This window comes from Trichomycterus rosablanca, chromosome 15 (assembly GCF_030014385.1).
Source record: "Trichomycterus rosablanca isolate fTriRos1 chromosome 15, fTriRos1.hap1, whole genome shotgun sequence".
Classification (NCBI taxonomy): domain Eukaryota; kingdom Metazoa; phylum Chordata; class Actinopteri; order Siluriformes; family Trichomycteridae; genus Trichomycterus; species Trichomycterus rosablanca.
The window spans coordinates 7,337,145-7,364,890 of NC_086002.1; the positions used below are offsets into that span (position 1 = coordinate 7,337,145).

Genomic DNA, 27,746 nt, shown 5'->3' on the forward strand with positions numbered 1-27,746 from the left:
ACAACCTTCTGCATGTTTTTAAGAGGTAAGAGGAAGTCTATGTACCCAGAGGAAACCCATGCAGACATAAGCATAACAATTTCCAAAAGACTCAGATGAAGAACTGATTTTAAGATCAAATCTAATTTCTTATTACCCTGGTGCTGTGCAGCACCCCTTACTACCTACTTCACATGTACAAATGTATAAGATAACTGCAGAAAGTCATTTTTAATGCTGTTTGTTGACTACAGCTCAGCATTTAACACGATTGTCCCCTCTACACTAACCATCAAGTTGGAGAACCTGGGACTTCATCCATCCTTGTGTCACTGGATCTCTAACTTTTTGACGGACAGAGCACAAGATGTGCGGGTAGGAAAACACATCTCACCCACACTCACCCTTAGCACTGGTGCCCCCCAGGGCTGTGTCCTGAGCCCCCTGCTGTACTCACTGTACACATATGACTGTGTGGCCACTTCCAGCTCTACCACCATTGTCAAGTTTGCTGACGACACTGTTGTGGTGGGCCTGATCTCTAACAATGATGAGAGGGCCTACCTAGAGGAGATTAAACACCTGGAGGACTGGTGCCAGGATAATAATCTCCTCCTTAATGTCAGCAAGCCAAAGGAGCTGATAGTGGACTGCAGCATAAAGCAGGAGAGGAACTATCACCCCCCGTTATGATCAGTGGCACCGCAGTGGAAAGAGTAGACAACTTCAAGTACCTTGGAGTTCACATCTCTGAGGACCTGTCATGGTCTTGCCACACCACTGTGCTGGCAAAGAAGGCCCGTCAGCGTCTTTATCACCTTAGACGCTTAAGGGACTTCAAACTACCATCCAAGGTGCTTTGTAACTTCTACACCTGCACCATTGAATCCATCATAACGGGAAACATCAGAACCTGGTTCGGAAACAGCACCAAGCAGGACAGGCAGGCTCTACAGAGGGTGGTGCGTTCAGCTGAACGCATAATCCGGACTGAGCTTCCTGACCTGCAGTCCATATACAGGAAACGGTGCTGGACAAGGGCCAGGAGAATAGTAAAGGACCCCAGTCATCACAGTAATGGATTGTTTTCTTTGTTACGACCTGGGAAACGTTTTCGTGCTCTAAAAGCCAAAACGGAGAGGATGAGAAGAAGCTTTTTCCCACAAGCTATTCGAGTCCTCAATGAAAATAGCATTTAGGACTGATTTACACTACTTGCACAATTTAATTTAATGTGTATATATACTGTATATATATATATATATATATATATATATATATATATATATATATATATATATATATATACAGTGTATCACAAAAGTGAGTACACCCCTCACATTTCTGCAGATATTTAAGTATATCTTTTCATGGGACAACACTGACAAAATTACACTTTGACACAATGAAAAGTAGTCTGTGTGCAGCTTATATAACAGTGTAAATTTATTCTTCCCTCAAAATAACTCAATATACAGCCATTAATGTCTAAACCACCGGCAACAAAAGTGAGTACACCCCTTAGTGAAAGTTCCTGAAGTGTCAATATTTTGTGTGGCCACCATTATTTCCCAGAACTGCCTTAACTCTCCTGGGCATGGAGTTTACCAGAGCTTCACAGGTTGCCACTGGAATGCTTTTCCACTCCTCCATGACGACATCACGGAGCTGGTGGATATTCGAGACTTTGCGCTCCTCCACCTTCCGCTTGAGGATGCCCCAAAGATGTTCTATTGGGTTTAGGTCTGGAGACATGCTTGGCCAGTCCATCACCTTTACCCTCAGCCTCTTCAATAAAGCAGTGGTCGTCTTAGAGGTGTGTTTGGGGTCATTATCATGCTGGAACACTGCCCTGCGACCCAGTTTCCGGAGGGAGGGGATCATGCTCTGCTTCAGTATTTCACAGTACATATTGGAGTTCATGTGTCCCTCAATGAAATGTAACTCCCCAACACCTGCTGCACTCATGCAGCCCCAGACCATGGCATTCCCACCACCATGCTTGACTGTAGGCATGACACACTTATCTTTGTACTCCTCACCTGATTGCCGCCACTCATGCTTGAGACCATCTGAACCAAACAAATGAATCTTGGTCTCATCAGACCATAGGACATGGTTCCAGTAATCCATGTCCTTTGTTGACATGTCTTCAGCAAACTGTTTGCGGGCTTTCTTGTGTAGAGACTTCAGAAGAGGCTTCCTTCTGGGGTGACAGCCATGCAGACCAATTTGATGTAGTGTGCGGCGTATGGTCTGAGCACTGACAGGCTGACCCCCCACCTTTTCAATCTCTGCAGCAATGCTGACAGCACTCCTGCGCCTATCTTTCAAAGACAGCAGTTGGATGTGACGCTGAGCACGTGCACTCAGCTTCTTTGGACGACCAACTGAGTGTCTGTTCTGAGTGGACCCTGCTCTTTTAAAACGCTGGATGATCTTGGCCACTGTGCTGCAGCTCAGTTTCAGGGTGTTGGCAATCTTCTTGTAGCCTTGGCCATCTTCATGTAGCGCAACAATTCGTCTTTTAAGATCCTCAGAGAGTTCTTTGCCATGAGGTGCCATGTTGGAACTTTCAGTGACCAGTATGAGAGAGTGTGAGAGCTGTACTACTAAATTGAACACAACTGCTCCCTATGCACACCTGAGACCTAGTAACACTAACAAATCACATGACATTTTGGAGGGAAAATGACAAGCAGTGCTCAATTTGGACATTTAGGGGTGTAGTCTCTTAGGGGTGTACTCACTTTTGTTGCCGGTGGTTTAGACATTAATGGCTGTATATTGAGTTATTTTGAGGGAAGAATAAATTTACACTGTTATATAAGCTGCACACAGACTACTTTTCATTGTGTCAAAGTGTAATTTTGTCAGTGTTGTCCCATGAAAAGATATACTTAAATATCTGCAGAAATGTGAGGGGTGTACTCACTTTTGTGATACACTGTATATATATATATATATATATATATATATGTATATACTGTATGTGGACATACAGGGGTTGGACAAAATAACAAACACCTGTCATTTTAGTGTGGGAGGTTTCATGGCTAAATTGGACCAGTCTGGTGGCCAATCTTCATTAATTGCACATTGCACCAGTAAGAGCAGAGTGTGAAGGTTCAATTAGCAGGGTAAGAGCACAGTTTTGCTCAAAATATTGCAATGCACACAACATTATGGGTGACATACCAGAGTTCAAAACAGGACAAATTGTTGGTGCACGTCTTGCTGGCGCATCTGTGACCAAGACAGCAAGTCTTTGTGATGTATCAAGAGCCACGGTATCCAGGGTAATGTCAGCATACCACCAAGAAGGACAAACCACATCCAACAGGATTAACTGTGGACGCAAGAGGAAGCTGTCTGAAAGGGATGTTCGGGTGCTAACCCGGATTGTATCCAAAAAACATAAAACCACGGCTGCCCAAATCACGGCAGAATTAAATGTGCACCTCAACTCTCCTGTTTCCACCAGAACTGTCCGTCGGGAGCTCCACAGGGTCAATATACACGGCCGGGCTGCTATAGCCAAACCTTTGGTCACTCGTGCCAATGCCAAACGTCGGTTTCAATGGTGCAAGGAGCGCAAATCTTGGGCTGTGGACAATGTGAAACATGTATTGTTCTCTGATGAGTCCACCTTTACTGTTTTCCCCACATCCGGGAGAGTTACGGTGTGGAGAAGCCCCAAAGAAGCGTACCACCCAGACTGTTGCATGCCCAGAGTGAAGCATGGGGGTGGATCAGTGATGGTTTGGGCTGCCATATCATGGCATTCCCTTGGCCCAATACTTGTGCTAGATGGGCGCGTCACCGCCAAGGACTACCGAACCATTCTGGAGGACCATGTGCATCCAATGGCGGTGCCGTGTATCAGGATGACAATGCACCAATACACACAGCAAGACTGGTGAAAGATTGGTTTGATGAACATGAAAGTGAAGTTGAACATCTCCCATGGCCTGCACAGTCACCAGATCTAAATATTATTGAGCCACTTTGGGGTGTTTTGGAGAAGCGAGTCAGGAAACGTTTTCCTCCACCAGCATCACGTAGTGACCTGGCCACTATCCTGCAAGAAGAATGGCTTAAAATCCGTCTGACCACTGTGCAGGACTTGTATATGTCATTTCCAAGACGAATTGACGCTGTATTGGCCGCAAAAGGAGGCCCTACACCATACTAATAAATTATTGTGGTCTAAAACCAGGTGTTTCAGTTATTTTGTCCAACCCCTGTATGTATATGTATAGATTAGTATTGTGTATTTATTATTTATCACATCTGTATAGCATTATGTTGCACAGTTTCTGCACTACTTGTCACTTTACACACTTGTTCACTTTAAATTGCTCTTTTTAATTATATTGTTAATTCTTCCAATGTTCACTTTACGTGAACTTTGTTTCTAAATTCTTACTTTTAAAACCATTCTATATTTTTTGTATAATATATTTTTTAACTATCTTGTAGTTTTTGTAATTACTGTGGCGGAGCAGTCACTAAAGCATTTCACTGCCAGTTGTACTGTGTATGACTATGTATGTGACGAATAAACCTTGATTTGATTTGACTTTAAGCTTTTACTAAGTGATTTATCCAGCGTTAAAGTGTCTGTTGAAGGGACTTGACAATCATCCATTCACTTAACTTACACCTAGGAGCAATTTGAAGTAGTCAATCCACTTTCTGCTTGTTTTTGGCGAGTAGAAGGGAATCTAAGTACCCCGACGAAAACCCATGAGGACATGAAAAGCGAGGTAAGAATCGAACCAAGGCAGGTGTAGAGAAATATTTTTTATTTAGAGGGAATATCTGCTGAATATTCATTCCTGAAGCTACATCAAGAGCCTTTTATCCGCATATGAAGAAAACCTGGTGGTGAACCTTTCCAGGAGTGACAGGCCTACCAAAATTTCACCAAGAATGCATCAACAGCTCATACAGGAGTTCACAAAGGAATTCCAATAAACATTTAAAGAACTGCACCTCACTTGACATCCATGGAAGAGTTGCTAGGTACAAACCACTGCTGACCAAAAAGAACACAAAGGCTCAGCTCGCATGTGTCAAAAAACATCTAGATGACCCCCAATAGTCTTGGTGTATTATTCAGTGGACTTATGTCAAGTGAAAGTGGAACTTTTTGGGAGACATTAGTCCTGTTACTAAAGAACAGCTAAAGCTGACACAGCATTCCAGCATAAGAACATAATACCTACAGTCACACATGGTGGGGATATAATGGTTTGAGGCTGCTTTGCTTCCACAGGACTTGTCAAGATTGATGGAACCATGAATTCTGCTTTCTATCAGAAAAACCTGAAGATGAATGTCCACCCGTCAGCGTGTGACCTAAAGCTCTAGTGCAGGTGGGTTATGCAGCAGAACAATGATCCAAAGCATACAAGCAGGTCCATCTCTGAATGGCTTAAATAAAGCAAAATTACAATTTTGGATTGGCCGCGTCAAAGTCCTGACTTGAATCCCAAGCAGATGCTGTGGAAAGACTTTAAATGGGCAGTTAATGCTTTAAAACCTTCCAATGTAGCCAAATTAAAACCCATCTGCAAAGAAGAGTGGGTCAAAATTAATCCACAGCAATGAAAAGTCTTACTTTTTGATTTAGGTCTTATATAAATCTTTACCATCAATAAGTATAATTATTATGTAAAAGCAGTGCTATGTTTACCCATGATCTTTTATCTTATATTAAAAAGTTAGAATTAGTTAGAAACTTGAGACTTAAAGATCTAAAACTATAATTTCCATTAAACATACCTCTTCCAGCTGTACCAGAAAGGTGACATTGGTGCCCAGCTTGGCTGTAAGTGTGTTATCCCGGGTTGTCAGGTGCAGTCCTCGTGGGGGACGATTGGGACACTGCTGCTTTCTGGCAGTGTACAATTCCTTCACGCCCTTGGTGCAGTTATTTGCTGCTACTTTGCGATACCTGGTACACAGAATAATGCTGTTATTGTATATCATCAACAATCCCAACCGCGTTCAATAACAACAGAATAGTAGTACTACACACTCAATAAGCATTTTATTTTCCAGCATTTTAACCTAGTACGTAAAATCTATGTAGTGAATTAACCCTGTGCTGTTGAGGTAGTTCTGGCCATGACTGCAGCCCCGAGACACAGTGACTGGGTTGAACCAGAATGCAGTCAAACAGTTCCCATCTGCTCTTCGCTCAAAGCCGTAATCACTGCAACATACACCCCAAAATCATTTAAAAAAACTCTACAACACAAACACACACAACACACAGATCCATTTGACCCATCTACATTGTTATACTACAGTAGTACCCTGTTGTTTATCACTGTATTTTAGATTTAACATACATTTACAGACACCCAGATATCATGTCCAAAACCATGGAATCATATGAAGTTAGATCTCTCTTTGCACTCTTCTTGAAAGTTTTGTCACTTAATTTTGGAACACGACATTTGGGATTTTCTATTATTTAGCCATAAGTCAGCTTGGGCACTGACAATAAGTCACAAGGCTTGGCTCAAAGACTGAGTTCAGACTTACTTATTTTTTAGCTAGCACTCACTGGTATTCACCAATTTCAGTTTAGTTTTTTTAGGATTAACATTAAAAACTGTCTGTCTGGTGCAGATTAAAAAACAACACAACAGCATGGAATTTGCATAGAAATTAAATCTGTTCAGTGTCTCACCTTCACACATTGTCACAGGTGTTGCCAGTGCATGTCACTCTAAAGCAAGTTGTAAGAAAATCACACCCAAAATGTTTTATTTCTGTGCAAAAATGAGAGCTGCTCCAGAAATGAAGTCGTAAACACATTTAGATGTGTTACGCCAAGCTGTGTGAAGGTGTTTCGATACTCTAATGAGATTTTTTAAGGTGATGTTATAGTAATACAAAATATAGCCAAAAGTATGTGGACACCCCATACTTAATCATGGTTGAATTAAGTAAATTATTTCTATTGTACTTACCACTCAAAGTCATGAGCTCTGCAGATACAGGGCTCAGAAGACAAGATCCTAGAAAAATCCTTTCCGATCATGCAGTAGTTGCCTGGGCGGCGCTTGAGGAAGATCTGCTTCTGGCCCATTACACATGGCTCACCCTAAAGACAAGAAAAGCATGTCAAAAATAGATATCACTTCTGTGCTGAATAGATAATACTAGACAATTAAAGTCAATTACTGCAGCCTCACTGGATGCCCTTAACTGAAAGGCTGATATATCAATCACATTCGTTTATTTATTTCATTATTAAAAATGCAATAGTTTTTACAGTAATATTGATTGTTTTGGTAGATTAATTGGAAACAATTAATCTTTAGTTCTATAAGGTTACTCAAAGTGTTTCTATTTTAGGCACTGTGGTATTTAACCAGCACACCACTGTCTATTTATGTTGAGAACGTAGGGGGGTGCAGATTAAAGCCAAAAGTAACTTTAACTAAACTTTGTCTGGCTGTGTTGGTGTTATGGGTGCTGATGTAGGTTAATTTATTATACATGAGTATAACAAATAGGAAGGAAAGTATTAACTTTAACAATATTAACTGCAAAAACATCATAAAGTTACAACTAATATTACCACTACAACTACTTAACAATGTAATTATTAAATAGATTGTCAATATGAAAACAATATGACACAGTTTCTGGATTGGGATTGTTTTTAAATCCCCCATCACAGAAATGTATTAATTTATTTACTGTATATTTGTATATTTATTGTATATAAAATTGATTTATCATGAAGGTAAGCTACATATGCTAGCTATACATAGCCTGATACCATGAGTGCAGCAGGATAAAATAGACTTTAATATTAATGTGCCTATATGTACCTTAAAACAACAAAAAAAAAAAAACCAAAATAAATAAATAAAACAATAAATAAAAAAAGAAGAAAGTTTTCTACCTGATTATGCAAGTGCCATGTTTGGTAGTCTCCTTCTGTGCAGCGTTTGGTAAACAGAGACTTGTAGTCGATTTTGATCAACTGCCACTCAGACCGATCACTGAAGTGTCCAAAAAATCTGTCAGGGCATAAATTTGAATAAAGAGGAATTGTGATCTGAACAGATGGCATCAAGTCTTTTTTTGCATTTATTGAATGACAGTGACAAAAGAAACCATGTTAGCTTTGAAGTATTTAAACTTTATTGAAACCAACCTGTGACAAGTGCTGTCAGGTAAATCAGCCAAAAAATGTATAAATAATTAACCTTTTACTGCCCGAGAAGGGTTAGGAAGACATCTGCCTCTCATTAATATTATCTCACTTAAATCAAAGTATTTTCTTACACTTACGTCAGTATCTGTTTCTCCATGCCTGATTCAGCCAGAACACCGTCCACAAACAAGGGTGTGGCTGAAAAACTATGATGTGTCCACTGTCTCCCCTCATCGATGCTAATCCTAAAACAGAATAGAATTTGTTGTTCAGTTTTGGACAGGTTTTTGTCTATGTGCTTTTATCCATCCATCTACCCACCCATTCATCCATCCACTCAATCATCCACCCAATCATACATCCATCCACTCACTCATCCACCCACCCAATCATTCATCCATCCATCCTAAATAATTAGCATTTCAGTTCTATCATTTAATGATTTAAGTATTTTGTTGTAGAAATGCAGGCACCGCAAATAGCATCATCAATTTTACATTGACGTAGCTCTAGAACGTCCTGAATACAGGTGGTCTTGGCCAACAGTACATTTATGACTATGTTGTAAACAAAACATGAATCCCATGCTAAAATAAACACCATTTAATGCCACTCTGAGCCTTCAAAGTTCTATACTATATAGTTTATAGAATTATAGGGCACAAACCTCAGAGCCTCAAATCATACATAATTAACTTATTTTGAAAACAATTTCTATCAAAGCTTAGATAGAAAAAAAATAAAGAAAAAGCAGGTAAACACATTAAATAAAAATAGTTAAGAGTAAAGGGATGCTGATAAAAGGTCCTGGTAAGCCAATGTGGCAACAAGGACAAATCAAAACTGCAGGGGGCCACGCTACGTTACAGAAAATGATGAAAAAGAAGAGAGTTGAGGGCTTAAAAAGAAACCTTTACTTTGATTTTTATAGCTTTTTTTCCCTTTCACCTCAGTGGTGCTAACAGTGGAGTATTGCATGTGTGAGAAGGTTTAACAACACCAGGATGGATGAATGACACTAAAGATTTAAAAGCGATGGTGAAAGGCAGGAGGTTGACAAGTATTCCTTATCGGCTAGGACATGGTTCAAATTCATAGTAGCACTGAAAGAGACGATTGCTTTCAACATATTTGGCCAGGATTGACTGGCTCGCTTGACTTGCTTAAAAGAAACAGAATTGAAGATTACATACTCTAACACTTCTTTTTCTCCAACGGGGGTGGGTGAAGAAGAAAATCTTAAAGGATAAAAGGATTAAACATCACCCATGCACTGTTATGGAGCTCTAGTTTGAAGACTACGGTAACTCATAGGGATAATGCATAGATTTTATATAACTTTGTCAAGTCTTCTTTTTACTGTGAAAAATAGCTCGGATTTAGATCTGCTTCTTTATCCCACACCTTTGAATGTCTTTAAGTCTGAATGACTGACATTTATCTTCTGTGGGAAGGAAGTTTTCCCACGTTTAATATTTCAGCATTCACAGAATCACATCCTCACAAAAGTCAACCAAAAGGCTTTTTATCTGTGTAGTAATTTGCAGTGTCAGTCTTAATTAAATACGTACCATACATGTCTTGTGGGAACTGTAGGCTGCTTAACTGCAAGTAGAGTTCCTCCTCTATCCAGGAACCAAATGTTGTGCTCCTCATCAAATATCTGTACCAAATGACAAGAGTGTGTTGTGTTGGCATTACAAGATTGGCATAAAGTATTCGGACAATGATTAATGACAAGGTGCTGGGATACAGCCAGAGAGCATATTTGTTCGTTTGTTTATTAGGATTTTAACATCATGTTTTACACCTTGGTTACATTCATGACAGGAACGGTAGTTACTTATTACACAAGGTTCCTCACTTCACACAAGGTTATATCAAACACAGTTCTGGACAATTTTGTGTCCTTAATTTACCTCACTTGCATGTCTTTGGACTGTGGGAGGAAACTGGAGCACCCAGAGTAAACCCACGCAGACATGGTGAGAACATGCAAACTCCACACAGAAACCCGGACCGCCCCACCTGGTGATCAAACCCAGGGCCAGAGAGCTTATTTCCATATAAACGCTTTATTTCACTTACAGCATTGCAACACGCAGTGATCAGAATCAGAATTATGTTTATTCACAATGTATGTATGCAAATAGGGAAGATCAAGCAAAATGTGAAAGGTCTGTGCAAAACAACAGTGTGTCTTATTATATATTCCGCACAACATGTACTTAAGTTTCTGCAATAAGCCGAAGGTTGTTTTATGCATAATAGGGTTCATTATAATTCCCCAACTTTTAATTATTTTTCCCAGAGTTTTAGAATCTATCCACATTTATATGGTCAGTAAATAAGTCCTTCATATAACTGCTTATAAATAAAGTCCGGATCTAGATTTCTGTGTAGAATAAATGATTCACATACGACCACTGTTGACCAGAAGAGAAATACACCTTGCAATACACACTGCACAATGAGTTGACATACCTGTCTCCACGTGTTTCCAGCATCTGATGATATAAACATGCCTACATTATTGTAGGAGAGTTCTGAGCCAATATTGCCTGAATAGAAGCACAGAAAAACAAATGTGTTGTCAATATCGCAACAATGAAAAGAAGCTTATTAAAGCACCAGGAAACCTGGCCAGGTTACTGAACTATTTTTAGAAGATCAGATTCCCTGGATTCACTGGATCAGCAAACTGTAAGCGTTAAGGTCTTTATTACAGAAGTGTCTGAGGGCCTTTGAGAATAATAAGCTGCATCAAAATAAGCTTCTGGACAATTTGATAAAAGACTTAACATATACCAATAATTTCAACAACAATAATTTCAATTTTCTTTGTAAGTGTTTTTTATTACTGTTTTGGTAAGCTAAGTTTCTTAGAACAGTAAAATTACATTTTATACACCATAAAGATCAGTCATACAAGCTAGTTTGTAGACACAGTCAAGTCAAGTCACGTTTATTTCTATAGCACATTTAAAAGACAACGTGCGTCAACCAAAGTGCTGTACATTAAAATCAAGTATAATACCACTCAACTATGCAACATTTAACAAATCATTAACATACATACAAAATAATATACATACGCACCAACACATAAACATATAAATCAAATAAAACCACTAAAAAAAAGATGGCTCAACTACAAGGGGCATCATTGGTGTTTTGATATTTATTTTTTTACTACTTATTATTATTATTACTATTATTTTGTATTTAAATCTTTTTAATCAATTTTCAATACTGGTATGGACAAGGTGTTGAGTCAATCCTCACTCTTATTTTGTCTTTTTTGGTCAACTTAAAAGAAATTTCCTCGAAATGCATGTCCTACAAATGTTAAGTTCTTAAAGTTAATTTTTATTTATTTATTTTTTGATATTTTGTTTATGCATTTTTCTCCCGAAATTTTAGCGAGTCAAATTGCCTGATTGCATCACGCTTCCTCTCGACTTATGCCGCCCCCGCTCTGATTTGAGGAGATCGAAGCTAACCCACGCCCCCTCCGACACGTGGGCAGCAGCCGTATGCATTTTGTCACCCACACTAGGCGAGTGCATATGCGAATCAGCCTTGTGTACGGAGAGACACACCCTGATCCGCACTCAATCCCCGCCTCTGTGCAGGCGCCATCAACCAGCCAGCAGAGGCTGTAGTGCATCAGTCACGAGGGGTCCCTATCCTGCTTAATACCCCACCCCTATACGAACGACAGGCCAATCGTTGTTCATGTGGCCGCTCAGCCCAGCCGGATGGCAGAGCTGAGATTCGATACAATGTATTCGAAATCCCAGCTCTGGTGTGCTAGCATGTGTTTTTACCGCTGCGCCACCTGAGCGGCCTAGAATTTCTTTTATTTACTGCCATTATTTTCTGGCTGTAGATGAAAGAGACTCAAGTTTTAGGAAACCTTTTTTGAACCCCTTATGAGCTATGATAGCTGAACAATCTCTACAGGGCTTCTTTGAAATGTCAGGACAGATGATTGGAATTATAAGGTCAGACTTCACGTAAAAGTCAATTGTGCTAATGAAACTTTTTTCCTTGCCATGGGTCAGATCAGATTAATTACATACCTAAATAATGTAGATATTGTCTGTTAAAAAAGGCAGCTGTAGTTAGGGTTCATACAAACCTATTTCCAGGAAAAGTTGGGACAGTTTTGCATTAAAAAAAATGTTGTGGCTGACACGTAAATACAGACAAATTCTGACTGGGATGCCTGTAACACATAAAAAAAAAAAACGATCTGACAGAGGCATGATTACCTCTGTTTTCCCGTTATCCCTGATAAGTCATATTCTAGCAGCATGGCTGATGTTAACACATGCGGACATTATCAAGCTGGACAACCACAGCATCGTGCGTTGCCACTCACACATGTTTGTAAATGGCTTTAATGGGATTAACTCTGGTAATTGATTTCACTAAAACCCAAACATATTAAACTTCATGCTCATTGCCTAAGAACAAAATCCTGCAATTGTAAAACACAGCTATCAACTAATACCTTCTAAAGCTGGCTAGTCAGTGGACAACATCTGGGGGCATTTGGTCTGCTATAGATTTGGAATGCAGCAAGCTGAGGTTTTGTCTGGCTTTGTTTGCAGCCCTTGCTACTGAGTTCTAGACTGTTTCTGAAAGCAAGAAGTGTTTGTGAAATCTTTTTTGGATTGGGATTCATTTACATTTTCAGCATTTAGCAGCTGCTTTCCTCCAAAGCGACTTACAGTACTGTGGTATATTGTCTAAGCAATTGAGGGTTAGGGGCTTTATTTAAAGGCCTAACAGTGGCAACCTGGCAGACCTTTTGATTACTAGTCCAGTACCTTACCCGGTAAGCTATTTTTTCATATATTGCAGCTTGTTTGAAAGCTGGGGTCAGAGCACAGTGTCAGCCACTGCACGGAGCCCCTGGAGCAGACAGGATTAGGGGCCTTGCTCAAGGGCCCAAAAGTGGCTGCATAGCAGAGCCTGGATTTGAACCAACAATCTTCTGATTGATAGCCCAAAGCTGCTACAATGGAGCACCTGCATAGCAGACTAAGATTACCATGTGCAAATGAATGCTTTGGCTGGACTGGTGTAAAGCACACTACGCTTGGACTCTGGGTCAATAGAAACAAGTGATGAATGCCTGGGTTTGACAGACACAAATTGCGGAACCGCTTTCCCACTTTTGGCAATAACAGTCTCCTTCCTTTTGGGAAAGGTGTTCTACAACAAGTGTGTCTGTTGGAATTTGTCCACATTTAGTCAAAAGAGCATTTGTGGTGTCAGGCACTGCTGTTAAACAAGAAGACCTGTCTCACAATCAAAAGATGTTCAGTAGGCTTGAGGTCAGGGCTCTGCGCAAGACACCAAACCTATCAAACCATGTCTATATGGACCTTGCGTCTTGCACAGGGCTGCAAACATACTGGAACAGAACAGGTTCTTTTTTTAAAACAAAACGTTTACAGACAAATAATTGATTTAATTCCATTGATTCTATTTACATGTAACACCTGAACTTAATAATTAGAAGAGTTGTACACATATGTTTAGCTAAGGGTTCTCAAAAAGTTTCTGCACTTTTAAAAACTCTATTTATTAAGAATTTCAAAAACAAATGACATCACTTTTCTACATATTCACCTTCCAAAGCATTATTTCTAAAGTCGTAACAACTTTTTATAATTCCATCAGCAAAAAATGTGTTTGGTTGAGCGTGTAGCCACTGATGCAGTGATGCTTTCACATCATCGTCACAGGAAAATCTTCTTCCCCTTAAAGCTTCTTTGAGGGGTACAAAAAGGTGGATATCAGAATCCGGACTATAAGCGCTCTCTCAGTCACGACTGATTACTACACATCCCACCCTCAGCGTTTCCAACAAAAATATTAAGGTGCGGAAACTTTTTGAAGATCCTTTGAATTTCATTAATGGTCCTGCTTCCCTTTTTGATGCTCAACATGTACATAAATATACTTTTGTTTTGAGATTTTACCTGTAGCAACGATCACTCCTGGCACAGTCTTTTTAGTCATTATGTTCCCAGAAACGTAGGGGTTTTCTGACATTTGGAGTTGTAGGTGCAGCGAGCAAAATGGCTGGAACAGAAATAAATGACACATAGCACATTAGCTGCAGCAAACCTTTTATGTTGCTGTTTATCAGAACGTGTCAGTGTGACACTACAGACATTAAATGCTTTTGATCTGACAGGAACTGTGTACCACCTGGAACCACCTTAAAAATTACTTAGTTCTAAAAATCATGGTTAACAGTGCACTATTAATCATACAGATTTACCATTCACTTCCCTTTAACTTAGAGAAAAAGTTTGGATACCACCTATATATAAATATACAGTGGGGAAAATAAGTATTTGATCCCCTGCTGATTTTGTAAGTTTACCCCCTTACAAAGACTTGAACAGTCTATAATTTTTATGTAAGGTTTATTTTAACAGAGAGAGACAGAATATCAACCAAAAAATCCAGAAAAAAAACATTAAATAAAAGTTATAAATTAATTTGTATTTAATTAAGGGAAATAAGTATTTGATCCCCTACCAACCAGCAAGAATTCTGACCCCCACAGACCGGTTATGTGCACAAAAGGCACACAAATGAGTCCTGTCCCTGTATAAAAGACACCTGTAACAGAATCAGTTTCTTCCGTTCAAATCTCTCGACCACCATGGGCAAGACCAAAGAGCTATCAAAGGACGTCAGGGACAAGATTGTAGACCTGCACAAGGCTGGAATGGGCTACAAGACCATCAGCAAGAAGCTTGGTGAGAAAGAGACCACTGTTGGTGCGATAATTCGAAAATGGAAGAAATACAAGATCACAGTCAATCATCCTCACTCTGGAGCTCCATGCAAGATCTCACCTCGTGGGGTAAGAATGATTCTGAGAAAGGTGAGGTCAGCCCAGAATTACACGGGAGGAGCTTGTCAATGAGCTCAATTTTGGTCTCATCTGACCATATCACATTCTCCCAAGCTTTCTCTGAATCATTCAGGTGTTCATTGGCAAACTTCAGACAGGCCTGTACATGAGCCTTCTTGAGCAGAGGGACTTTGCGGGCACTGCAGGATCTCAATCCATTACGGCGAAGTCTGTTACTAATGGTTTTCTTGGTGACTGTGCTCCCAGCTCCCTTGAGCACAACACACACTAACACACCACCACCATGTCAGTGCAGTTCTGAGAATGATCCACCACCTAAATAATAACTGCTCTGTGGTGGTCCTGTGAGAGTCCTGACCATTGAAGAAAAGCATGAAAGGGGGCTAACAAAGTATGTAGAGAAACAGATGGACTACAGTCAGTAATTGTAGAACTAAAGTGCTTCTATATGGTAAGTGGAGCTGATAAAATGGACAGTGAGTGTAGAAACAAGGAAGTGGTTATAATGTTATGGCTGATCGGTGTACATTGTGACATCAAGATTATAATGTTCAGTGAATAACAGTTAGCTTTTTGTACCAAAGAAATATACAAAATGTATAACTATAGCTAAAATACAGTGACAATGACTTGTATAATTTCCTTTTTCTATAAGTATAATAATATTATGCCTGCTAAATTCTGAGGTTATCATTTAGTTCATTAATTTGAGGTTTAAATAAAAACTATGCTCTATAGCATCCGATTAGTGAAATTACGAGTATTTCCAGTTACCTTAACACTGACTAAAAACTCAAATCTACTTGAATAAATGGCTATTAAAATACCACCAGAAAAAAAAACACAATAAAAATGTTGCATCCCACACAAACAGTGGACTATTAAATCAAATTAATCCATTTTAAAGTACCCTCTGCAAAGACTCCTTATCTTATTGTGAATGCTAATTGCCTTTTACACTCATTAGCAAGAATGACAGTGGGTGGATTTGGCATTAAAGCTGAAAAGCTCTCTCTCTCTCTCTCCAGAGCTCTCCACTACAACAGAAAACACAATATTATCTGTTCACTCTTTCTGACTATGTGCCACCTTTTATCTCTTCAGCAGCTAGTATGACATTGTTGTAAGGACAGCGAGGGAGATGAGATTTAGCAGCAGTAATCAAAGAGGTTATAGGGCACTAATTATGGTGTCAGATGAGCCACCCAATTTGTTTCTGCACTACAATGACAATTTGACTTTTTTGCACAACTGGAAATCACAAGAACATTACACAGGAATGTACATCTATTTCTTTACATACTTTTTTTAGCCTGCTTTCACCCCGTTCTTCAATGGTCAGAACCCCCCACAGGACCACCACAGAGCAGGTATTATTTGGGTGGTGGATCATTCTCAGCACTGCAGTGACACTGACACGGTGGTGGTGGTGTGTTAATGTGTGTTGTGCTGGTATGGAGGTTTTAAATACTGTGTCCACTCACTGTCCTCTCTATTAGACACTCCTACCACTGCAGTGCTGAGAATGATCCACCACCCAAATAATACCTGCTCTGTGGTGGTCCTGTGGGGGGTTCTGACCATTGAAGAACAGGGTGAAAGCAGGCTAAAAAAGTATGTAGAGAAACAGATGGACTACAGTCAGTAATTGTAGAACTACAAAGTGCTTCTATATGGTAAATTGCATCTTTGTGTTTAAAATTAGCATTTCCTTTTGGTTAAAATGAATGTATATGTTAACCCAAAAGGAAATATTACACCTAGCATACCCTAAAAGCAATATTAAGATAGTTTGCTAAGACCAGTTAATATCTAGCTTTCATTCAATATTAGCTATGTTAGCATTCTAAGGTAAAATGATACTGTTAATGGTGAATTAAGCAAGAGAGACAATTTGCTGGAAAGTAAATTTTAAGCCTATTGGTTGAAGCCAAATGTCTGTTACTGTTAATGCAGGCAACTAAAAATGCAAATTTTGTTCATATTGAATAAAGCTTAGCGGTTAAGGTACTGGACTAGTAAACAAGCCTCACCATTACCAAGCTGCCAATGTACCAAGGCCCTTGAGCAAGGCCCTTAACCCTTAATAGCTCAAACTACTGTATATCAGTCATAATTGTATGTTGCTTTGGGGGGCGGCACATTGGCTAAGTGGGTAGCACTGTCACCTCACAGCAAGAGGGTCCTGGGTTCGATCCCCAGGTGGGGCGGGTCGGGTCCTTTCTGTGTGGAGTTTGTATGTTCTCCCCATATCTGCGTGGGTTTACTCCGGGTGCTCCGGTTTCCTCCCATAGTCCAAAGATGTGCAAGTGAGGTGAATTGGAGATACTAAATCGTCCATGGCTGCTCGATATATAATCTTGTGAAATGATAAACCTTGTGTAATGAGTAACTACCGTTCCTGTCATGAATGTAACCAAAGTGTAAAACATGACGTTAAAATCCTAATAAAACAAACAAAGCAAAACGTTGCTTTGGGTAAAAGTATCTGATAAATGCTGCAGTTGTAAATGTATTTAACCAGCCAGGCCATTTGGTTATAAGTGGTCAAGCCCAGCTTATCCAGTTTAACCACTCTTACTTGGTGGCAATGGTGGCATCCTATTACAGCACTACACATGAATTCAAAAAGCTCTTTAGAATGACCCACTCTTTCACAGGTATTTGTAAAGACTAAGTGTTTGATTTTATACACCTGAATTCACTGATTAAGTAATGTGTCCCAATACTTTTGTCCATATTGTGTGGATTTATTGGAACAATTCAACATTTCTGTTTGTGTTCTATAATGGAACCTTAAGCACTGAACCAGCACTTACCACAAAACCAGTGGTAAACAAATGAAAGATTGTAATGAGTGAACCACATTAGTGTTTTATTATGAATAACTATGTTGGCATTCTTTAGTGAAAATGCTAAGTGTCCTAGTAATAAATGAAGACAGAACAAAACAATCTGCCAAGACCAGGTAATTGGTCAAAACCAGGTTTCTCATTATTAATGACTTAAACCAGCTCACTTTCCAGTTGTTGTCGCATCTCTGTCGTAAAGGTTTGTTAATTCTGAATAAAAATAGAAGGAAGTTATTGTACCTGAGATAGCTATTTCCAAAGTGTCTAATGTTCTGTTTGATTACAAGACACTGAGCACATTGGCTTTTATCTTAAGACAAGGAGCATTACTTGGCATGAATCACGGAGTTAATTATGTGCAAACTTGTCTTTTGTCTTAATAAAGTACACTTGCAACTTAATGAGAATTTAATGAGGAATAAAACTTTTGAATAATATGCTGTCAGTGTAATGGTTCTGTGGCGTTTGTGGGACTTACCACTCTTCCCTGACGTCACAGGCCTTACAGAGCAGTACAGAGCTAGGCCTTTAATAAGAGGCCAGCTCGTTAGGGTGACGACCTGCAGCTGCGGCTCCCTTATTTAAGGGTACGCCGCCTGGCTGCAGGGGTCGCACCTTTTGTCTTGTTTGCTCCTTTTGTTTTGGGCACTGCGGTGTCCGTGGGGACTGCTGACGGCTCCCCCACGCTTCTTTTGTAGTTTTAGAGGTACCCCCGGTGGCATTAGGCCATCAGGGTGTGTAGACTGCAAGGTTGAGGTAATTAGCTTTTCTTTTACCTTCTTAGAAGTAGCGTGGTGCGATGTCGTGCAGTCCTCGTACTGTGTTTATTTTTCCCGTTAGCATTTAGCATTAGCGGGTGAAGCCAGCCCCGTGACACGGCGCTGGTCCTCTCCCCGCTAATGTTTACCTAGCTAACCTAGCTGTGGTATTCGGCAGCCGGTGGGTGGCGTCTCGGTAAGACACTCGGTTGGTCTGCCAGCACCCCCGGTTCGAATCCGCACTAGGAGCTTGGGTAACTGTTTTGTTAACCGGTTTTCTTTACTCTGTTTTGTGTGCTTTAACAGATTGGCTCTAGCTGCGGCTGATGAAGGAGCCGTCTGTTACCCCGAACTGCGCCTGAGGCGATTTCGGGGCTTTGTAGCGTAAAACAAGTATTCTGGGATTCAGCAACCGCTGGGTGGCGACACCGCTAAGTGCGCGGCTGTCCTGCCAGCCGCCCCGGTTCGAATCCGCACCCTTTTGTGTGCTTTAACAGATTGGCTCTAGCTGCGGCTGATAACGGAGCCGTCTGTTACCTCGAACTGCGCCTGAGGCGATTTCGAGGCTTTGTAGCCGAAAGTAATTGTAGCGCCTTAAGCGCATGAAGTCATCTGCTTTCCCCCGCGGCAGCAGCGCGGTGGTTACGCGCCCGGCTCTCACCCGAGCGGCCGGGGTTCGCGCCCAGCGTCTTTTAGTTTTCTTCTTTTCTTTTTGTTGCTGCCTGCATTCCCCAGCTAAAGTCCATCGGGGTTCCTTATGTTTGTTTTTGAGTTCTGTCTTGTATGTGATGTTCTGTGTTTTTTCATTTAATAAATAAACTTATTTTATTTAACTCTGCATTTGAGTCCTTTCTCTCCCACGTGACAGTCAGGGTGAGAAAGAGATTTAAAGCCCACCTATAGCTGCTGAGGAAAGTCACAGTGAATAACAGATTTCACCCACTTACATGAAATTTCATTTATTTATTATCTGTTTTACCACTGCTTTATCTTATTCAGGGTCACAGTGGGTCCAATTCTCTGAATAAAAGGCAGGAAACCGTTAGACAGGTTGCCAGTCTATCACAGGGCAAACACACACACATACACCTAGGGGGACCAGTTATTGTTTGTTTGTTTATCAGGATTTTAACGTCATGTTTTTAATTGCATTCATGACAGGAACGGTAGTTACTCATTACACAAGGTTCATCAGTTAACAAGGTTATATCAAACACAGTCCTGAACAATTTAGTGTTTCCAATTCACCTTACTTGCACGTCTTTGGACTGTGGGAGGAAACCGGAGCACCCGGAGGAAACCCACGCAGGCATGGGGAGAACATGCAAACTCCACACAGAAAGGATCCGGACTGCCTCACCTGGGGATCGAACCCAGGACCTTCTTGCTGTAAGGCAACAGTGCCACCCACTTAGCCACAGTGCCGCCCGGGGACCAGTTAACCTGACTGTATGTCTTTGGACTGTAGGAGGAAACCGGAGCACCCGGAGCAAACTCCAGACAGAAAGGACCTGGACCGCTTCACCTAGGAATCAAACCCAGGACCTTCTCGCTGTGAGGCAACAGTGCTACCCACCAAGCCACTGTTGCACCCCTTACATTAAAACTGTTTTACAATAATCATTGTTCACAGCAATTTAAACTCTTTATTTATATATTTTGGTAATTAGTTTGTTTTTGCTCATTTATTTATTAATTTGTACATATTTTTAGAATGCATATAATTAATTACTGTAGTCAAACAAAACAACTAAAAATGAATTTTTGCTAATGTTTTCTAATCTTAATTTCTAATCTATTATTTACAAATGAATAAACTTTATTAATTATTTGTGTACCAAACTATGAAGGTACACAAAAAAGTATTATTGTATCCATACAAAGGTGTGGAATAAGAATGGAATAATAAGAAGGGAATAAATGGAATAAAAATGAGACACTCATTAAATCATACATTTACATTTTATGACTTAAATATAAGTACACATTGTAGACTTGCAAAACAGGCAACATCATAAATCTGTAGCATAATTATAAGACACAGAGACCTCCCTTGAAGTGCCTGTCAGTCATCTGTGCCTTCATGCTTCTCCCAGCCCATAATGGCACAGCAGGTGGGCACTATATCATAATCCTTACTGCCTGCTGATCTATATGTCACGTTTCACGATTTACAACATGAATTGTTCAATTATATTATATTTTTCTATTTTTATAATATATTTCATTAATTTATTCATTCTCAGATTTAGCTTCTCAGTTTAAATGATAATAATTTAGTAGTTTAGTGCTTTATTTAAATGGTTGGGGGGGGGGCATCATACATGACTTTTGTTCTTATTTTTTTCAAATTCTTTTATTACGATTCATATTTGTATTCGTCTATTCATAACTCATAGTCATTCACTATTTTCAGCCTCTATTTTTCTTACCAGCACGCAGTAAATCTCATTTCCTTCAAGGTCCGTAGCAGGCGCTTGCAGCAGCCTCCAGTCTCTGCCCTTGTTGTACGTGATGTAGGTCTTCACCTGATTCTCCACTTTTCTATTCGCGATCAGCATGCCTTTGATTCCTGCAACCTAATAACAAAAGAGCGAAGCATCAACCAGAGGATCTCGTACAGGTTCTTCCCAACATCACTGCACCACATTTCAAAACCAATCGCACCTGTTCCTCTAATTACCCCCTGTAATAAGACTGCACACCGATGTCGATGCCGTTCCTTTACCCGGCAGACGTACCCCTCCTCACAGAGTGTGGTCGGGGGCTGCCTCACACCTGCACCTCTTAGAAAAGAATCCAAACTTAGCTGTATTGAGTCATGACAGGTCAATGCAGTCTGAGCTGTTTTGAAATCGCTTCTCGGCAGTGGAAGAGACGTGTAAGTGGCACTAATGGCCAACGTGTTAGACAGCATGGCACCGGACAGACGTGGCTAATGAGAAGACTCTTTTTTTCGCCGGGTACCCTTGTCAATCACTGGGCTGATTATTTATCGTTCTTTTCTCCACTATCTTCCCTTTGCAGGCCTGCTGAGAAGGACAGAATGTCAGAGCACAGGAGCTGGGTTGTAGTTGTAAAATTCAACCAACAGCAACAAGAAACATTGTTTGGTGTGCTGTCGTTATTTGTAGGGTCCTTGATTAACATGTTCAGCTGGCGGTTTGCAGAAAAAGAAAAAATATGAACCATGGTCTTACACTACATCCAGAAGTTTCTACTGTTAGCAATGTTTGCTCCGGGTGCTCTGGTTGCCTCCCATGCTATGCTAAGAGTAGAAAAGAACTTGGCTTTGAGGCAAATAGTAAGCAGTAAGGAACTCGCTCTACCACTAGAATATTGTCCTGCTGCATGGAGTCTAAGACAGAATCATAATGTTCGCAATCATGAGGTGTCTGGGTAAGGATGGCATAGCAATTCAAGCCAATCACAAAAGTTTTTGAGTGTTTAGCTTTATGATGTGTTTAAAAGCGTATTCAATAAAAATAGTGGCTAACTAATAAGCCTTGTGGGAAGCATGTGTTGTCACAATTAACCCTCACAAACTGCTGTGTATATTGGTAATCATTTAATTTTTTACTTAATTTATTAGCAGGAAATACACAACAAAATGTGTATTTATTTATTTTAATAAAAAGCAGACATCTGCTATAATTATTTGCACAGTGGCTCATTCATGCAATAAGACAAGATAATACCAAGGGGTGTCCATATAATTTTGTCCTTATAGTAAGTCTTTTTAAATCAGGGTCATTGAGAAGGGTCCAGGGCGGCACGGTGGCTAAGTGGGTAGCACTGTCGCCTTACAGCAAGAAGGTCCTGGGTTCGATCCCCAGGTGGGGCAGAGTTTGCATGTTCTCCCCGTGTCTGTGTGGGTTTCCTCCGGGTGCTCCGGTTTCCTCCCACAGTCAAAAAACATTCAGCCAGGCTAATTGGAGTCACTAAATTGTCCTATATGCACTAGCCGCTAGGATACATAAACCAGTGCATTGTAGTGCCGGTCCCAAGCCCGGATAAATAGGGAGGGTTGTGTCAGGAAGGGCATCCGGTGTAAAAACTGTGCCAAATCCCGCTGGAGACCCCTAATGGGAGCAGCCGAGGCAATAGAGATAGATTGAGAAGGGTCCAGAGTCTCAGATTGGTCCCAAACTTTTGGGAACTTTGAAAGGCTTTTGATGTTTTTCATTGTCTAACTGGTTGTCTGGGTACTGTGGTTTCCTTTTACCCTTTTAAAACTTACTGGTATGTGGACTGGCTTTTGTAAGTTCCTCCTAGTTGTGAGTGAGTGAGTGAGTAAGTGAGATCAAGTTGTTACTAAAGATAATTAAACGGGTAATGTTTATGATAAAAAGATTGGAAAGGCATTGTGCACACAGTGGTGTTCTCATCATCTCAGTGTGGGTTCCCTGCATGTACTCCTGTTTCCTGGAACCTCCTCAAAACAAGATAATTAAAGGGCTGGGTACTCTAAATTGACCCTGGGTGTAAATGATTATGAGTAAGTGAGCGGTGCTTTGGCTGGCATGCTGTTCGAACTGCATTTCCACCTTGAATGCCCAGTGTTTCCACTAAAGGTTGGTGTACAATGGAACACATCGTAGCACATCAGGCTGTCAGTCACTCATATCTTAGAAGGCCCGGCTTTAATCCTGAGCACTTTTTCCCAGGATACTATGGTTTTTCTCCCACCTAAAACCACATAAATCATCTGGGACAGTTGTAGCCTAGTGGGTAGAGCTTTGGGCTAGCAACTAAAAGATTGAGAGGTCGAATCCCAGCTCTGCCATGCAACCACTGTTGGGCCCTTGAGCAAGGCCCTTAACCCGCTCTGCTCCATGGGCACCGTACGTTGGCTGACCCTGCGCTCTAACCCCAGCTTCCAAACAAGCTGGGATATGCATAGAAAGAGTTTCAATGTCTGTATATGTATATATGACAAAAAGACATTCTTCTTCTTTTTCATCTTAGTATGTGGATTACTTAATCAAAATGACCTCTTAGTTTATGTAAGTGTAACCAAGTAAGTTTTGATGTGCTGTAATAGCAGGGTGTCCCATCAAGGCTCCAAACTCTTTCCAGGCCTGATCAGAATAACTTATTATGCTGAATAATTAATGTATGAATTATTAAGGGTTGCTCGGGTGGTGCAGCAGTCTAATGATTCAGCTTTGAAAGAATGTGATATAAAGAAATATCATCAGCCATATTATAGCCAAGATCAGCCATAACATTAAAACCACCTCCTAGTTTCTACACTCACTGTCCATTTTATCAGCTCCACTTACCATATAGAAGCACTTTGTAGTTCTACAATTACTGACTGTAGTCCATCTATTTTTCTGCATACTTTTTAGCCTGCTTCCACCCTGTTCCTTAATGGTCAGAACCCCCACAGGACCACCACAGAGCAGGTGTTATTTGGGTGGTGGATCATTCTCAGCACTGCAGTGAAACTGACATGGTGGTGGTGTGTTAGTGTGTGTTGTGCTGGTATGAGTGGATAAGACACAGCAATGCTGATGGAGTTTTTAAATACCTCACTGTCACTGCTGGACTGAGAATAGTCCACCAACCAAAAATATATCCAGCCAACAGTGCCCTGTGGGCAGCATTCTGTGACCACTGATGAAGGTCTAGAAGATGACCAACTCAAACCGCAGCAATAGATGAGCGATCGTCTCTGACTTTACATCTACAAGGTGGACCAACTAGGTAGGAGTGTCTAATAGAGCGGACAGTGAGTGGACACGGTATTTAAAAACTCCAGCAGTGCTGCTGTGTCTGATCCACTCATACCAGCACAACACACATTAACACACCACCACCATGGCAGTGTCACTACAGGGCTGAGAATGATCCACCACCCAAATAATACCTGCTCTGTAATGGTCCTCTGGGGGGTCCTGACCATTGAGGAACAGCATGAAAGGGGGCTAACACAGCATGCAGAGAAACAGATGGACTACAGTCAGCAATTATAGAACTAAAGTGCTTTTATATGGTAAGTGGAGCTGATAAAATGGACAGTGTGTGTAGAAACAAGGAGGTGGTTTTAATGTTATGCCTGATCGGTGTATATATACTGTATATATATATATATATATATATATATGCAATTTATTTATTTATCATTTATTATTGTGCAATACCTTTTTGTAACATTTATGTATATATACTGAAGTAGAACAGTTGGATCAGGTTCTCTTTAAAGTAGTGCAGAACTGAGACCTGATTATGTATTGTGCAAAAGAGTGTCTATGTTGCTTGGGGCGGTGCTGATTGTAAAATCTGACAGCAGAAGGGAGGAATAGTATGTCTCTGTGAAAATTAAACGCTGACAGATGTAAACATGCATCCTACTTTACATTGGGCTCTTCTCAGTCAGTTTGTGGGTGGTACAAGTGGTACAGACGTTATAATACAACATGAACACTGAGTAAAAAAAAAAAAAAATAATAATAATATTATTAATAATAATAATAATTTTAAAGTGCTCCTGGAATTTGTATGGTGGACTTGACAGGAGCTCTACCTGTAAACTACACAACATAGTTTCTACAAAATGTATAGTGAAAAGCGATCAGATTTCACCCAGATCAATACAGACTGAACAGGTTCAAATGTGAAATCCCAGTGGAAAATCCTCTGTCCTGTTTCCAATAAGCTCTAATGAAGAATACTGCAGCCTATTATGGATATGGATGCACTGATGATTCACTATTGGCAGGCTCAATACTGGAGCCTCTGTCAAGCCAGTATTGGCAAAGCATTATCACTGCACCTCACCACTGCTGCTTTAAGAAAATCATCCAGGTTCCACTTACGTACTGGATGCTATATTTAGCCAGTGTAAAGCCAAAACCTTGGATCAAATTGCTATTTCAGCAAAAGCTGCTTTTTTGTGAATATACTTAAAGCACATTCTTTAAATAGCTCATATCGTAAAAAAGGTATGTATTTATTTATTAATTTTCACTAACAATTTTATTCTGGTTAAATACATTGTGGGTTCTGTGCCACCTGAAAACACTGACAAGGCAGGACCACTCCCAGAATAAGGAAGCAATCCATCACAGAGCATCACACTTATACATTAACTCACACCCAGGAGCACTTTAAAGTACCCAATCCACTTTCAGCATGTTTTTGGGATGTGGATGGAAAATGGGACTGGCCAATGGAAACCCATACAGACACAAGGAGTGTAAAACCTTCCACATCTAGAGTGCCTAAAAAATAGAATCAAACCACATATTCCAGCATACCACCTGGGAATGGTAAATACAATGTGAATAAAAAAACAAAAAAATTAAATAATGCATTATTTACATCAGACAGGTTTAGCTTCCAATGGTTAAAGTAAGAATCCACTGTACTTTTTATATTTGAGACAGAGTTTGTCTCAATGTTCAATAATTATTATAATATTTTGGAAGATGAACCCAAGTTAAAACGTTAACACAGATAGCCTATGAACTGAGTGCACTAAAATGCTAGAATGTTGTTAGGCTGTAGTATGAGTACAGAAACACTAACAGTACACCACTATCATAAAAAATCAAGGTTTTTAATTCTGGCACAGGGTACCCCCAAACTGAGCAAGATTTAGTAACCGTAACAATAAAGTTTATTTTTATAACTGAATTAAATATTTATCACATGACTTTCAACCCTTCTTCCAAGTGTGTCCTTTTTTTTAAGTCATGGGGCTGCAGAACTGTCTTCTTGTTGCCAGTTAACTGGCAACTCAATCACAGCATGTTCTCTCATGTAATCAAGTTTCCAGACTTCAACTCAATTCACCTTCTTGCTCACCACCTTGTCACTAGGCTTTTTCGCTACGGGTTGAAATAATAGAGTTTGTAGCAAGTTCACAGATTCAGATGAAGACAGAAAATAACAAGACACCTAAGCTGGTACAGGATGCATGTGTTGATTTTGGCAGAGGGATTGCTCTTCAAGTTCGGTTTATTTGATTGTATTTTACTGTAAAGATATCCATATATATATATATATATATATATATATTTATATATATATATATATTTATATATATATATATATTTATATATATATATATATATATATATATATTCTGTATATCCTGTGTATATATATATATATGGATATCTTTACAGTAAAATACAATCAAATAAACCGAACTTGAAGAGCAATCCCTCTGCCAAAATCATATATATACATATATATTTGCGACCAAATAGATAAACTATAACTTTAAAACTTCAGAAATGTTACCTTCTATAGATTATTTAATAATTCATTATTTATTGATCCCAAGAATCCACAGAAATCCCTGTGTGTGGGGCCAAAGCCAAAAACCAATATTCAATGCCGCTGACTTTTGAGCCTTCAGATAACATTGTCTTTAAAGCTGATATTACAGTTTTAAATAAATCCACATTCTTAATCTCAGGAATACTTTGGACAATCCTTGTCAGTAGACACATGCTTTGCAGCATTTTCAAATGCAAGTTAAGAACCTACTATGCAGAGCTGAAAGAATATATTAATAACATCCAGAAATGCTTTTAACTTCTCTAGGCTTGCGCTTATTTGAGATGGACTGACCTAAAGCAAAAACATGTTCTGTGCTCTGATGAATCCACAATTTGAATAGTTTTTTGAAAATTATTAATGCTGGGTTCACTTTGGCCAAAAGGAAATAAAAAAAACTATTCACTGTTACCAGATAAAAAAAAAAACAGCACCCGTCATGGCATGTGGGTGTACTAGTGCACATTTCTGCAGGTATTAATAATCCTAAGGGTTGCTAGACGCTGTCTTTTTTAAAGACATCCGGTAAAAAGAAAAAAAAATGCCAATGTTCATCGCACTGTTATGGGCGTCTGATAATTTCAGCTCCAAAACATCCAATTGATCCTTTGCTAGTGGGTAATACTCAGATAAATGGACTCAACTGGCACAAACCAAATGCTGTTTTTAATATTTTGATTAAGTATTAAATACATAAGTTTAAGATGCAGCTTTTGTCTTTTAGTCTAGACTTTTAGATTCATCCAAATGGTTGATCAGTTGAA

At 39.9% G+C, this 27,746-nt stretch overlaps 1 protein-coding gene across 1 annotated transcript in view; it reads right to left on the reverse strand.

Moving 5' to 3' along the window:
- The window catches only part of sorcs3a (sortilin related VPS10 domain containing receptor 3a), a 246,125-nt gene that overhangs the window by 20,850 nt on the left and 197,529 nt on the right, over nt 1-27,746 (reverse strand). Inside the window, exons 10-18 of the mRNA XM_063010840.1 lie at nt 21,120-21,266; nt 14,167-14,269; nt 10,652-10,728; nt 9,739-9,830; nt 8,305-8,412; nt 7,913-8,030; nt 6,969-7,102; nt 6,089-6,202; nt 5,770-5,941 (exon numbers count right to left, since the gene is read on the reverse strand). Of these exons, the coding sequence (XP_062866910.1) occupies nt 5,770-5,941; nt 6,089-6,202; nt 6,969-7,102; nt 7,913-8,030; nt 8,305-8,412; nt 9,739-9,830; nt 10,652-10,728; nt 14,167-14,269; nt 21,120-21,266 (1,065 nt within the window). The remainder of the gene's footprint in view (nt 1-5,769; nt 5,942-6,088; nt 6,203-6,968; nt 7,103-7,912; nt 8,031-8,304; nt 8,413-9,738; nt 9,831-10,651; nt 10,729-14,166; nt 14,270-21,119; nt 21,267-27,746) is intronic.